Genomic DNA, 12,062 nt, shown 5'->3' with positions numbered 1-12,062 from the left:
CAGGCTTGTGCTCTGCACTGATGATTTGCACAGATGTGGCTGCAGAGCCCTAGAGATGTCATATTTTACAGTGATGTCTTGAGGCTCTGGCGCGCTCCCGGTGCTGCTGGCTCACCAGCGTGGCTGCCAGGGAGGGGGGACCGAGGCCTTAGCTGACTTGCTGCACCCTTTACTTTCTCGGGCACGGCGTGCAGAAGAGGCGTTACGTGTTAGGTAGGTGTGCAGGACTTGGGGCGGTGCATGGCCACCACTTGCACAGGACAACCCCAAGGGGAAATTGTTCTGGCAGGATTTCCCTGCACCAAAATCCACGCAGACTGCCCTGTAGCAGCACGGTGATCTGTGGGCACACACGGCTCTGTGAGACTCATGACTTGCCCACACACCCGCTGTGGGAAGGAGCTTGGCAGTGGCTCCCCTGTGTTCCTGCTGCCTGCATCCCATGTCCAGGTACTAAGAAGAGCTGACTTTGGTCTCAGTCCAGATATGTTTTATGAACCTACAGAGGCAAAAGTTTATCAGCTAAAGGATATCAAATTTCATCCTCCTGCATGCACCAGCCCTCAGCATCTCACAGAGACATCCCGCAGCTCTGGCTGTGCTCCTGCAAGGATCACAGGGCGTGTTTATGTCCGGGAATGCTGAGTGCAGCATGGACACTTGGTTGGGTTTAAAAGCCTCTTCTTCCTCTGATCTCTAGAACTTGCTGACAAGGCCAGGGGCAGGCTGCTCCCTGCTGCGTGCTCTTGTCCCATCTCTGGTTGCCTCTATGTCTCCTGGGCAGCAGGGCCCTGTCTCCATCCTCAGGATGGGGATGTGATGCTCTGCCTTGCTGCTGAAAGCATTATCACCAACAAGTCCTCCTGCAGAGCTGAATTTCCTCTGCTGGTTTCAGGCTGTTCCTCCCGGTCTTGCTCTAAGTGATCCTCCGCCATCCTTTTAAGGACCTGTGGTCCTTCTGAGGTTCACCCCACAATAAGAAGTTTTTCACTCCCCAGAAACATGGCTGAGAAAGCTGTGAGCACTTTAGTTCACAGGGTCAAGAGAATAGGTTGCGCTTGCAGTTTGAGCTGGGTTCAATGGCATGTGGCAATGCCTGCTTCACTGGGAATATGCCTCCTCTCGGGTCCTGCTGGTAGATATGGGGCACGGTACCTGGACTGTGGCATCTCTCTGCTTGCATTTCCATGCCAGGATGCCAGCAGTGAAGGCGCAAGACTGGCCAGCCCCAAGGACCCCTCTCATCCTGTTGCCCATCTCTGACTGCAGCCGGATGCTTCCATCAGTGGATCAAACAGCCTGAGCTCCCCTTGCAAGCTGCATCACCCCAGCTTCCAGCAGTTGGGGGTGGAGGGACATCCCATTGTTTAGGAGCTGGTGATCAACCCAACCTCAATGAGGTCAGTAATTCTTCTTTCTCTGTTTCCTGGCAGCCCCCCCGAAGGAGCCAGTGCTGATGTGCCGGTCCAACAACTACCCAAAGGGTTTCTACTGCAGCTGGCACTTGCCCAGTCCCACCTACATCCCCAACTCCTTCAACATCTCCGCCATGTAAGTGCCTTGGTAAGGAAGGGCCAGGCTACATGCAGGGAGAGCGTTTGCCCTCCATAGGCTGGAGCAGGTCCCAAGCGCTGCTATGAAGTCTTGGGGCATTGGGTCTGATCCAGATTCAGTGTATGGGGCCTCTGTCCAAAAAATGAGCCTGGGGAAGGATGTTTCAGGGACATCCAAACTGGCTGCTTGGCGCTGGGGCTTTGTCCCAAGAAAGTTCCCATTTCCCAGAGGGAACTGCCAAAGTCCCAGACTCCCAGGTCCACTTTCCATGCCCACAAGGTCCGTCATTGCTGCACTGCCTGACTGTTCTTCGCTGTTCTTCGGTGCATTTGGCACAGCCATGCTCCCTTCTGCTGTACGCCGGCCGCAGCCAGGCAGCAGCGATGTCTCTTACCCAGTATTGGCCATGTTATGGTGTTGCCTCTCTGCCGTAGCTCATATGGAAGGAGCCAGGAGGCCTGGCTCTCTCCTCAGAGGACTGGCCTCACCACCACATCACTGCTCATGGGGAAAAAGGAGGTGGGAAGGGGGTGCAGAGTTCTCAGCCCTAAAGGCCCTGGTCCTGGCACAACCTGTATGTAGGATGGTGCTGTGTGTTAGCTTTTGGGGCTGGTTGTTCCAGCAGAAAGCAGGCCCCTGTTCCTAGCACGTCAAAGGCAGAGCCAACCCCTACCCCAGCAGGGTCTTCTCCTTGTGTTGGGGTGGGTGGAAGAACAGCAGGAGACATTGCTTGGGGCCAGCAGGAAGGTGTCCACCCCAGTCTCTTGTGTGGGCTTCCAACCAGGATAAAACATCCCCTTGTGAGCAGCACACGCAAGCCTGGGAAATTCCCCTTCAGGACGAAAGTACCCCTTTAGCCATGGAGCTGGTGTGACACATGGTGACCTCAGGCAGAGGGGGACACAACGCTGCTGTTGGAGGCAGCAGGTGGAGAACAGAGTCCTGATAAAGTCAAGAGGGAGCCAGGTGGAGCCTGGGACTGCGAAGAGCTATGCTCAGCCAGTCCCAGGTTTCTGCTCAGCTGAAGGATTGTGTCCGAGCCCTCAAAGCAGAAGTTTGCTCAGCAAGGCCAGTGTCCTGAGTTGCTCCCAGGGCCACTTCTTGTGCCTCCTCTCCCCATGTGTGTGGGGAGTTGCATCCCCATCCCTGAGCAGTAGTCAGTAGGTAACAGCTCTTCTCATCCCTGCTTTCCAGACATGGCACGAGAGAGTTGGTCTGCGAGAAGGACAGCTTTCCCAAAAACAGGTGTCACATCAGATACCTCCAGCTCTTCTCAACGGTGAAGTACAAGGTGACTTTGACAGTCACGAATGCTCTGGGCAAAAACTCCACCACTCTCACCTTTGACGAGTTCGCCATAGGTAACTTCCGCAGCAGGAACTGGCCTCTCCAAGCCAGTGTTGGGGTTGGCTTGCTCTGCACACAGCATCACCCGCCAGAGAAATGGGCCAGGGAAAGGGGCAGGATCTCCAGATGGATCCTTTATTTCTCCATGCACGAGGTGGAGCCAGGGTTCAAGCCAAACTGGCCTCCCCGATTTCCCATTGATTCTCCTGGTCCTGCTGTAACTTCTCAAGCGTAGAGGGGACGGTGGCATTTGGGCTTTGCTGCAAGAAGGGTGCTCCTACCAAATGGTACTGGTGCTCTCATGAATGCTTGGTTTAGAAGCAAGAGGCTTTTTCCCACCTGGGGGGCAGATGGCAGCACCTGAGCGCCCCAAGAGAGCAAGGCAGGATGCGCGCAGGCAGCTGTCGTGCTGGTCCTGTGTGTGGCCTGGCACCCTGTCTGGTCCTGTGTCTGATGGCCCAGGTCTTGTGTGACTGCTGAGCTCCTTCTTGCTTGGGGATTGGGGAAGCAGCTGCAAAGTATCTGGGGAGAAGGCTGTGTGATTGTAGTTCTCCAAATGGCATTTTCCTTTTTGCCCCTCTTAGTGTTCATAAAAGAGAGGTTTGGTGTTTGTGCTGGAAGCAAAATCATGGGAATTAGAAGAGAAATTAAAATATCCCATCCTATTCCTCCCATCCCTAGGCAGGATGAACCCTCCCAAAATCCTGCTCCAGCAGCACTTACCTAGCCCGCTCCTAAAACCCCTTTTCACCCCTTTCACACCACCGTGCTCCCCAAGTCGGGAAGCAGATCTCCTGGCATGTGCAACATGGCCGGCTGCTGACACACCACGAGGAGCCCCCTGGCAAGCTGGCACCTCAAACCTCTTCCCACGAGATCTGAGAAGATCCTGCCCTATCCTCCAGGCAGGATCTTGCCATGTGGTTACAAACTTTCTGCCCCCATCACCGTGGCTCACGTGGACCTGTCTGAGTTTGCATCTCAACACAGTAGCCCCGGGCATAAGTGCTCAGCAGAGCTGTGCAGGGCAGCGGTAACAAACTCTGTGTGATAACAGACAGCTCAGAAGATGCAGCCTGGCTTTGCTCTCAGGCCTTATCTCCGAGTCCTTCGCAAGCCCCCCAGGAAAGGCTGCAGCAGCACTAGCCAAGGCTCTCTTTGGCTCAGTTTCAGGCTAGCAGAGCTCAGCTCTGTTGCTGATGCCTCTCTGACTGTGACGGACAGTCCTGGACCAAGCAATTCAAATGAAAAGTGTGGCAAAGCAGGGAGCTGGCCACAGGGTTTGTATCACTGGCCAAAGCCAGATTATGGCTGGTCAGAGGAGGGTGCTGCAGCGGGCTGCTTTATCAGGACCAGACTGTGCATTTTCAAAAAACAGGAGAATGAGAGAGAGCACAGTTCAGGAACAAGTGGAAAAACAGTTTGTTGGTTACATGTGGCAATTACTGGACCACAAAAGCAAACAAACAAAGCCTAGAAATTCAGCCAGGGTTCAGTCAATGCCTTAGATGAGGTGCATGGGCCAGTCTTTAGCGGATAGAAGTATCAGAGTTCAGGAAGAGGAGCTCCACTGCTGTTTTATCTGGCACCAAAAGCAGATTTTCCCTTTCTACCCCAAATTCTGGAAAATGTAACAGCTCTGAACAGTGCGTGGGGGTTATTTTGGAGCAGGGACTGTCCTTTCGTGTTCCCACAGTTGTGGCCCGTATTCAAAGCTTGTATTCTTTGGTGTGTTGCAAATGTTGATAGCAAGGGAAGGAGCTTACTAGGGAAGTGGTGGAGCCTCAATCACTTGGGTGTCTTTAAATGGAAATTGCAGTCTTTGTGGAAGATACACTCCTTAAACCAAGGTAACCTCCAGCCTGCGGGGCCCAGGACAGCAATTAAGCCCTGCATTTTCCAAGTTCCTCGCATTCCCTCCTCCAGGAGTTCAGGGCATTGTCCTGCAACATCTGCATCCCACCCATGCCCTGCCTGACACATCTGGTGCCACTCCTGAGCAAAACAACCGGCACCTCCTCAGGATAAGGAATCTGCCTGTCCTCCATCAACCCACGAGGGAAACCCACCCGGGAAGACCGCCCGGCAACCCACCGCAAGCACGGTGAATCCTGGAGCCGGCACAAGCCAGGTCCAGCCCCAGAGGCTGAACTCAACCCAGGTCAGAGGCGCCAGTTAACGGAGGACAGCGTTGTCCTGGGTCAGCATGGGTGTGATAGCGCTGCCTCTTCCAAAGTGCCAGGAGGGGACACAGGGTGCCCAGATGTGTCCCAGCGGTGGTAGTGGGAGATGACACCTCCCTCCCCAGACCCTCATCCCCTCGGCAGCACTCAGGAGCGTGCCAGGGCCAGCAAGCCCTGTGCTGGGCAAGCACAGCCATGGACAGTGAGGAGCCGGCAAGGGAGAAGGGCAACACAGGATGTGGCTGGTCCTCAGCCCCGTTGGATGCTCCCCAGATAGATGCTGCTCCTCAGTGCAGGAGACAGAGCCTTTGTGGGGCAAATGGGAGTCCATAAACTCTGCCAAGCCCTGGAGGACCATCACCCAGCATTGCTGCTCTCTAAGTGTCCTTGGTCTACTTTGTTGGGATAAATAGAGAGCAACATGCGTCTTCAAAACCCAAAAGGCTCTGCCCAAAAGGGGAGAGAACAGGCAACACTTGGCAGATGCTAGCTGTGTCGCTCTAATGCGTCTGGAGACCATGGTGATGAGCTGGCACCGAGGTGCTAGGAGAAAGGCTGTGTCCTACACCCCAGAGCCAGTCAGTTTAACAAACACTTCACTATCTTACGGCCTTAACATCTCCAAAATCTACATAGCTATGAAATTCTCTCTTCCTCAGCATTTTTATGGCTCCCTGTGTAGGCAGCACAAATGCAGTGGTCATTAAGTGTTTAAGTAGGCAGTCGACAGGCTTAGCAGAGTCATTATGAGATGAACTCAGCTGCCTCAAATCACCAGCAACATACCCTGAAAGCAACGTACCTTGTACTGCGCCTCTTCTTGTGTCTTCCTGGGGCTGGTTTCAGTTAAAACAAGTGCACTGTATTAGTATATTTTGCCATGCAGTTTTGCCTTGACTGTTTAGGGCCGAAAATGTAGCACAGTCAACTAGTCCAAAGATGCCTGCTCTTCCTGTGCAAACCCTCCATGTTTCTGCTCCTCTTGTAGGGCTCCTCATTGTAGTTTTAACATCGGGCTGTGCAGAGTGTGAGCCCCAGGGAGGCCCTCCCATCGCTGTGGGCTCTAGCAGTGTGGATCCAACATCTAGCAGATGCTCTGGGGATCTCTACATGGGCTGCAGCAGGACCAAGGTTTCATCTTTGAAGTTGTGCTGAATTTTGTTCAACTAGATTGAAGTGGGAAAAACCTATGTCTCTTTAGACAAAGCCATTACATCAGCTTGTTGTAGGAAAAACGTCACATGAGGGCAGTGCCCTGCTAAAATGGAGCAAGAGTGTCAACCTGCGACTGCACAGGGCTTCTCCTAAGCCCCAGTGCCTCGCTGCCCCATCAGGATGCCAGAGCCTGCTCTGTTTTTTTCCTTTGGTCTGGAGAAAATCCTCTTCTCTTTTCACATGGAGGTTAAACCCCAAGGCCCTGCCGAGGCTTACAGCCCTGATCTCCTGCCCTGTTGGGAATGGAGCAGCTGGCAGCAAATGCGAGAGCAGTGCAGTGTTGGCGGCTCTCCCTGCTGAATGTCCAGGTGGTGAGATAGCTGCCCCGGCTTCCCCGGCACGGCTGAACTGAAGCCGGGAGCAGAGCTGCTGCTCGTTTCCCTGTCGGACCACCCACCAGCAAGGCCCAGGCTGACACAAAGAGACCCCGGGAAGAAGTGACCTCCTTCAGTTTTGCTTCCTTCCTCGCTCCCCCCAGCCCTGGAGTCCCCAGCAGAAAATCCCTTCTCCAGCTGCTCGGAAGATGAACTCTAATTGAGTGGAAAATGACTGGTAGTTTCTTTTGATATCCTGAGCCGATGCCTTGCTGGCGGTCGTGCAGTGCCGGTTATTAGCAGCCAGCTGCAAGGGGTTGCTCTGCATTCCCATTTTCAGTGATGGCTGGAAGAGCCTTTGCACCCCTCTTGCCCCCATCTTTCATCGCAGGCCGCTCTGGGCTGCCTTCCTTCCTGTTGCTCCCCTGGAAATTGTTTCCTTCATTACGCAAAGGTATCAATATTAATAGAGATGAGCTTGGGGAGCTCAAGGCTGTCTTGGCATGCAAAGCCTTGCAGACGTCAAGGGCTCCAGCTCTGGGACAGGAGGTGGGAGAGGGGCTGGAGAAGATCGGAGAAGAGAGGACTTGGAGGCAGAGGAAGGTGGGGACATTTATGGCCCCCAGGCCTCCATTCACGGGTGTGAGCAGGCAGAATTGTCCCTTTCTGTGGATGCATCCCACCTCACTGTGACATAGGTGGCCCTCTCCATGGCCCATGGCCCACCACCCAGTGGTACCAGGAGCCTCAGCACCGGGGCTCATCCAGCCCAGCCCTGCGCCAGCCCGGCATCCGAGGAGGCCGCTGGCACCACCTTCCTCGCTCGCATTGCAGCCCAAGCACCAGACAGATGGCGTGTGCATCCCTCAGCAAAGCAGGAAAAACAACACCTCCACACAGCAAAGTCGAGCCCAGCATCCCACCTCGGCAACGCCTGTATTTCTTCCAACATGAGCCCAGGGTAAATTAGCAGAAGAAGATACACAGCATTAAAAATGTAACAGCCTGGTAGCGCTAATTATTCTGCGCTGCTGGTGCGGTGCGCTGCAGACAGGGCTGCAGCCATGCTGGGCACGCAGGAGGGAGCTGAGCATGGGACAGTGCGGGGTTTCACCCCAAAGGAGCCGGGAGACTTTGCAGATGAGCTGGTAGGTTATTAACAGGGTTTCTTTTCCCACCTGGAGCTGCCCTGCCAGGACACAATGGGACACAGCCGTTTGGAAGAGAAGGATGGTGGTCCAGGAAGGAGGAAGGCAGCCTTGAATGGGGCCTTGCAGACATGGGTGCCAAATCTGCCACTGATGCCTTGTGTGACCTTAGGAAGATCATTCAATTTTCCCATCTTTGGGGCAGTTAAAGACACAGACTATGTCGAAGGGGCTTTGGGAGAACGCGTGTGCCCGTGTCTATGAGGAATTCAGATTCTCTGAACATGGATATACAGTTGCCTAGGCAGAAGGTCAGTTCAATTCATACTACTTAGGGAGGCAGAATTAAATTACCTAGACTGACATTTGGCTAAGACATGAAGTTTAATATCCCTCTTCTCCTGGAAAATGCCAGGGGATATTTAACAGTCACAAGGGATCCATTTTCCGCTCATTTGAAAGATGGGTGCTCAAAACAACACAGCAAGTGAAGGGTGGACTTGGGGTAAGTCCTTCTTCATGCTCCCCTCTGCACTGTGGGTCTCCACTGCCTGGCTGAACCAGAGGCTTATATGCCTAAAAACAGCGCGGGGCAATAGATAAAAAGCTGTGGTCAAGTACAAGCGTGCGGGGCCTTTAGGAAAAAGATGGCACTCACCCACTGCAGCAGGCCTGATAAGAAAAGCGCCGAGATTTGGATATAATTGCACGATCCTTTCTGGCACCGCCGTTGGTGGGGCCTGTTTGTGCAAGTCTGCTGCTTTCCGTGGCTCTTCTCGCAAACTAAGCCCTCGCTTGGACGCTGCAGCCGAAAACGAATCGGGAAGAGCTGTGAACCATGTCCCCGGCCAAGTCCCAGTTCTCCTTCTCAGGAATGTTTGGAGATGCTCCCTCAGCTCTGCGGAATAATATTACATCTGGTTTTGTAGCCGCTTAACCAATACTCAGCCTAATGCCCATCGTCCATTATTATTATTACTATTATTGTTTATATTACATTACTGCCTGCAGGCCCTTCCTAAGGACAGGGCTCTATTATCCTAGCTGATGTACGGCCAGACAGCCCCTGCTTTGCAATTTACTGTCTAAATGGACTAGACAGACAGGGACCAGGGAGAAGGAGGAGTGTTTATCCCCTTGTGAGGAGCAGAGACCTGGGAGGCCAGCTAGAATCTATGACTCATTCAAGGTCAAATGGAGAGTGCATGTTGGAGCAGGGAGCTCAACCTGTGCTCGCGGCAGTCCAGCCCTGATTGCTTCGCTCCTCGGATGGCCCTTCCACGACCGGCCCCAGCCCTCTGCCTGGAGGTTCAGGGCTGTTCAGTCAGGAAAAGATTTGGGAGGGGGTGAGCAACGGTTGGGGACATGGGGTGCCCTGCACTGCCCCATTGCTGAGCCCCTGCTTGGAACCGATGAAGCTGTGCCAACCAGCCCCGAGGCAGCCACATGGAGCCCAGGGGTGGCAGCATCCACTGCTGCACCCACGGGTGCAAAGCGGCCCGCCAGGGAAGCCCAGTGCCGCTCTGTGCTTTCCACCCATCATGAGCCTGGGCCAGTGGCGTGTGCAAGGCTTGCAGAGGGGATAACTGCACATCTAGCTCACCCGGACGGGGCCATGGCTGGAGGGATGCCGGGGACATGCTTTCTGATGACGTGCACAACGTAATGAGGTCTATCCTAAGAGAGGAGACCCTATAGCAGGAGACTGGTCACTGAGAGGTCTCTGAGAGCAGAATATGAGACTGCCTTAGCTTGGGGCCACTGTCCAAGCCACGGTATCTCCACATCCTGCAGCTAAACCCTTGGGTAAGCACTAAACTCCTAGGCAAGTGCACACCATGGTCCTGCAGGGACCTGTGGTTTGCACAAACGCAGTGCTTGCATGGGGTGCAGTGGCTGAGCACTTGGGGAGCAGAGGTGGCTGTGGAGGGATGGAGGAGAGGACATCCTGGTTCAGCCACAGCCACCAGGCTCGGGGCAGGACCCACTTGCTGGACCTGCGGGCCACCGCCACAGCAGGTGAGACTGAACCCCAGCAAGGTCCTGTCTCCTGGCGTGAGCATCCCCGCCGTTACGGAGGGGATGTGGCAGGAGCGGCTCCAGTTGTGCGCTATTCGAGGGACGGGCACTGCCGCGCTTCACACAAGCCACAGGGTCACAGCTCATTTCGGACCTGGGCAAAAGTCCTGTGGCTTGGGGAGGGACACGTGGGGAAGCTGCCACAGCCCTTGTGATGGGGAGCCCTGTTTCTCCCATTAACCCGCAGCGCCGATCGAAGGCTCTCCGCAGCGGGAAGGCACAGTGCCGGTCGAAGGCTGGGCTCTGCCGCACACGCTCGCAGCCAGGCGCTTCCTCCCCCGGACGCCTGCTGTCCCCCTCCGTTTTGCCAAGGGATGGTCTCCAATCCGCGCGAGCGGGGCTGCTGGCCAGACCCCTGGCAAAGGGACAGGTGACCTCCACCTCGGTGGCAGGGCGCCTTCCTTTGCTCTCATTTGCACTGGTTGAAAACCAGCCCACCGCAGCGGCATCTCCCATGCTGCCAAAAGCACACATGCCCTGCTCAATGCGCTCGAGCATCCCTCTGCCATCCCAGAAACTGCACCGGGTTGGCGCGCCAACGGGCAGCGTTATGGGCTCCTCGTGTTAAGCCCGGGCTCTGCTCAGGGCCATTGCGCCCCGTTGCATATGCCCCAGCCCGGCGCTTTCATCCTCGCAGCCTCCGTGTGGAGCTGCAGTTTGGAGGCATCTGCATTCGTTCAGCTGAACAGATTTTTGTTTTGCAAACCGAGTCCACGTAGTGCACAGAGCCAGCGCTGGATTTATACTTTTCCGTATGTGTTTGGACTCCAAGGTCCTGTCAATGGGAGCTGATGTCCAGCCCGAGCCGAGGACTCAAAGCGAGCGGAGGAATTACACAGCCATCTGGAGTAGCTCAGTGCTGCACAGACCCGACAAATCCTCCCTCCCTGCTGCTCGCCGAGCGAAGGCAAGGCCACCAGGGGCAGCTCAGCCCTGGCCAGCACCGGCCCCCCGGCTGGCTGGCTCTCAAATGGGGTGACTGTGCTTCGCGAGCGTCCCCAGAAAGCTCGTGCTTTTGCACATGTTGCCCAGCCTCGACCCTTGCCGAGGCTAAAGCTGTAGATGGAAAACCATGCACAGCGACGTTGCAGAGCTTGTTGACGGGAGTGGGGAGGCAGTGCTGGGCACCCATGCTGGGACCCTTCGGTGCAGCTCTCCTTCCGCTGCCCAGAGCCCTCCGAGAGCAGCCTCTGAAGCTCCTGGTGCAGCAAGGATGGAGGAGGTGCTGTCAGCCCCATTGCGTTGTTGCAGCCCTCTCTGCATGCTTGGCGGAAAGGGAAGGAGGTGGGAGGCAGGGACAGTCCAGGCTTGCAGAGGCGCTCCAGGGATGTGTGGAGCCAGGGGAGGTTGGACCACATGGGGCGGAAGGACTGGAGAGCGAACAAAGTGACCCAGAGGGAGGCAAAGGGATGGGGGTTTGGGAAGGGGACTGTCTCAAGAGGAGCAGAAGAAACACTGGATCCCACCAGGGTGGTGGGGCCTTGGCTTGATTTGAGCAGTGTCCCTCTGCCTCACCCTCGGCCAAGAAAGTGGGTTTGAAAGCACCACGGATTGGTTTCTCCGTAGAGGAGCAAGTGGTGGCGATGCAGTGAGGCTGTGCTGCTGGGGAGGGCTGCTCTGGAACAGAGGTGGCAGGGAAGGGCGTGCACACATCTGCCCTCGCAGCGAGCCCGGCCCCGTGCCGGTGCCCGGACTGGCACGGCTCCCAGCCTGCTTCAAGCAGAGAGAGAAATGCCCATCGTGCTTACGGCAGCGCTGCGGGGCGGCAGGCTGGCGAGGGAGTCCCTGGCGGTCAGCTTGCCTCTCACTCGCCGCCACCAGCGGCTTCGTCTTCCAGGGAGGGCAAAGCACCCAGGGGCCGGCACGGCGGAGAGGGGGAGCCCCGACTGCACGGCGGCAGCATCTCCGCCAGGCAGAGACGGGCTCCTCCCGGCCCTGGCATCTCCCCTCCTTGCTTGCGAGTGGAGATTGATACCGGTGCCTTCGCAAGCTGCTGGCTGAGGCCGTTGGAGTCGGGGGGGGGGGGACATTGCATAATGCAGCGATTTTCACACCAGGAGAGACAGTTTCAATGCATTGGCTCACCTCCCTCGTGCGGCCTTCGTCGGGGAGGGGGTTGAGAGCCCTCCCGGGACACGGGGAGTCACGTGCGGCGCTATTATTAGAGTGCGCTGGAGAGCCCTCTTCCCCCCCAGCTCCTCGCTGCAGCTGCGGCCAGGCCG

General features: G+C 56.0%; 1 protein-coding gene across 6 annotated transcripts in view; it reads left to right on the top strand.

Moving 5' to 3' along the window:
• CNTFR (ciliary neurotrophic factor receptor) overlaps positions 1 to 12,062 on the top strand; it is a 237,938-nt gene that overhangs the window by 206,557 nt on the left and 19,319 nt on the right. For all 6 annotated transcript variants that reach the window (XM_067316142.1, XM_067316141.1, XM_067316146.1 and 3 more), the window contains 2 exons: positions 1,434 to 1,551; positions 2,749 to 2,915. In XM_067316142.1, coding sequence (XP_067172243.1) covers positions 1,434 to 1,551; positions 2,749 to 2,915 — 285 coding nt within the window. The remainder of the gene's footprint in view (positions 1 to 1,433; positions 1,552 to 2,748; positions 2,916 to 12,062) is intronic.

This window comes from Apteryx mantelli, chromosome Z (assembly GCF_036417845.1).
Source record: "Apteryx mantelli isolate bAptMan1 chromosome Z, bAptMan1.hap1, whole genome shotgun sequence".
Lineage (NCBI taxonomy): Eukaryota > Metazoa > Chordata > Aves > Apterygiformes > Apterygidae > Apteryx > Apteryx mantelli.
Note: the sequence above shows the minus strand (reverse complement) of the source record. Positions and strands in the feature narration are given on the sequence as shown.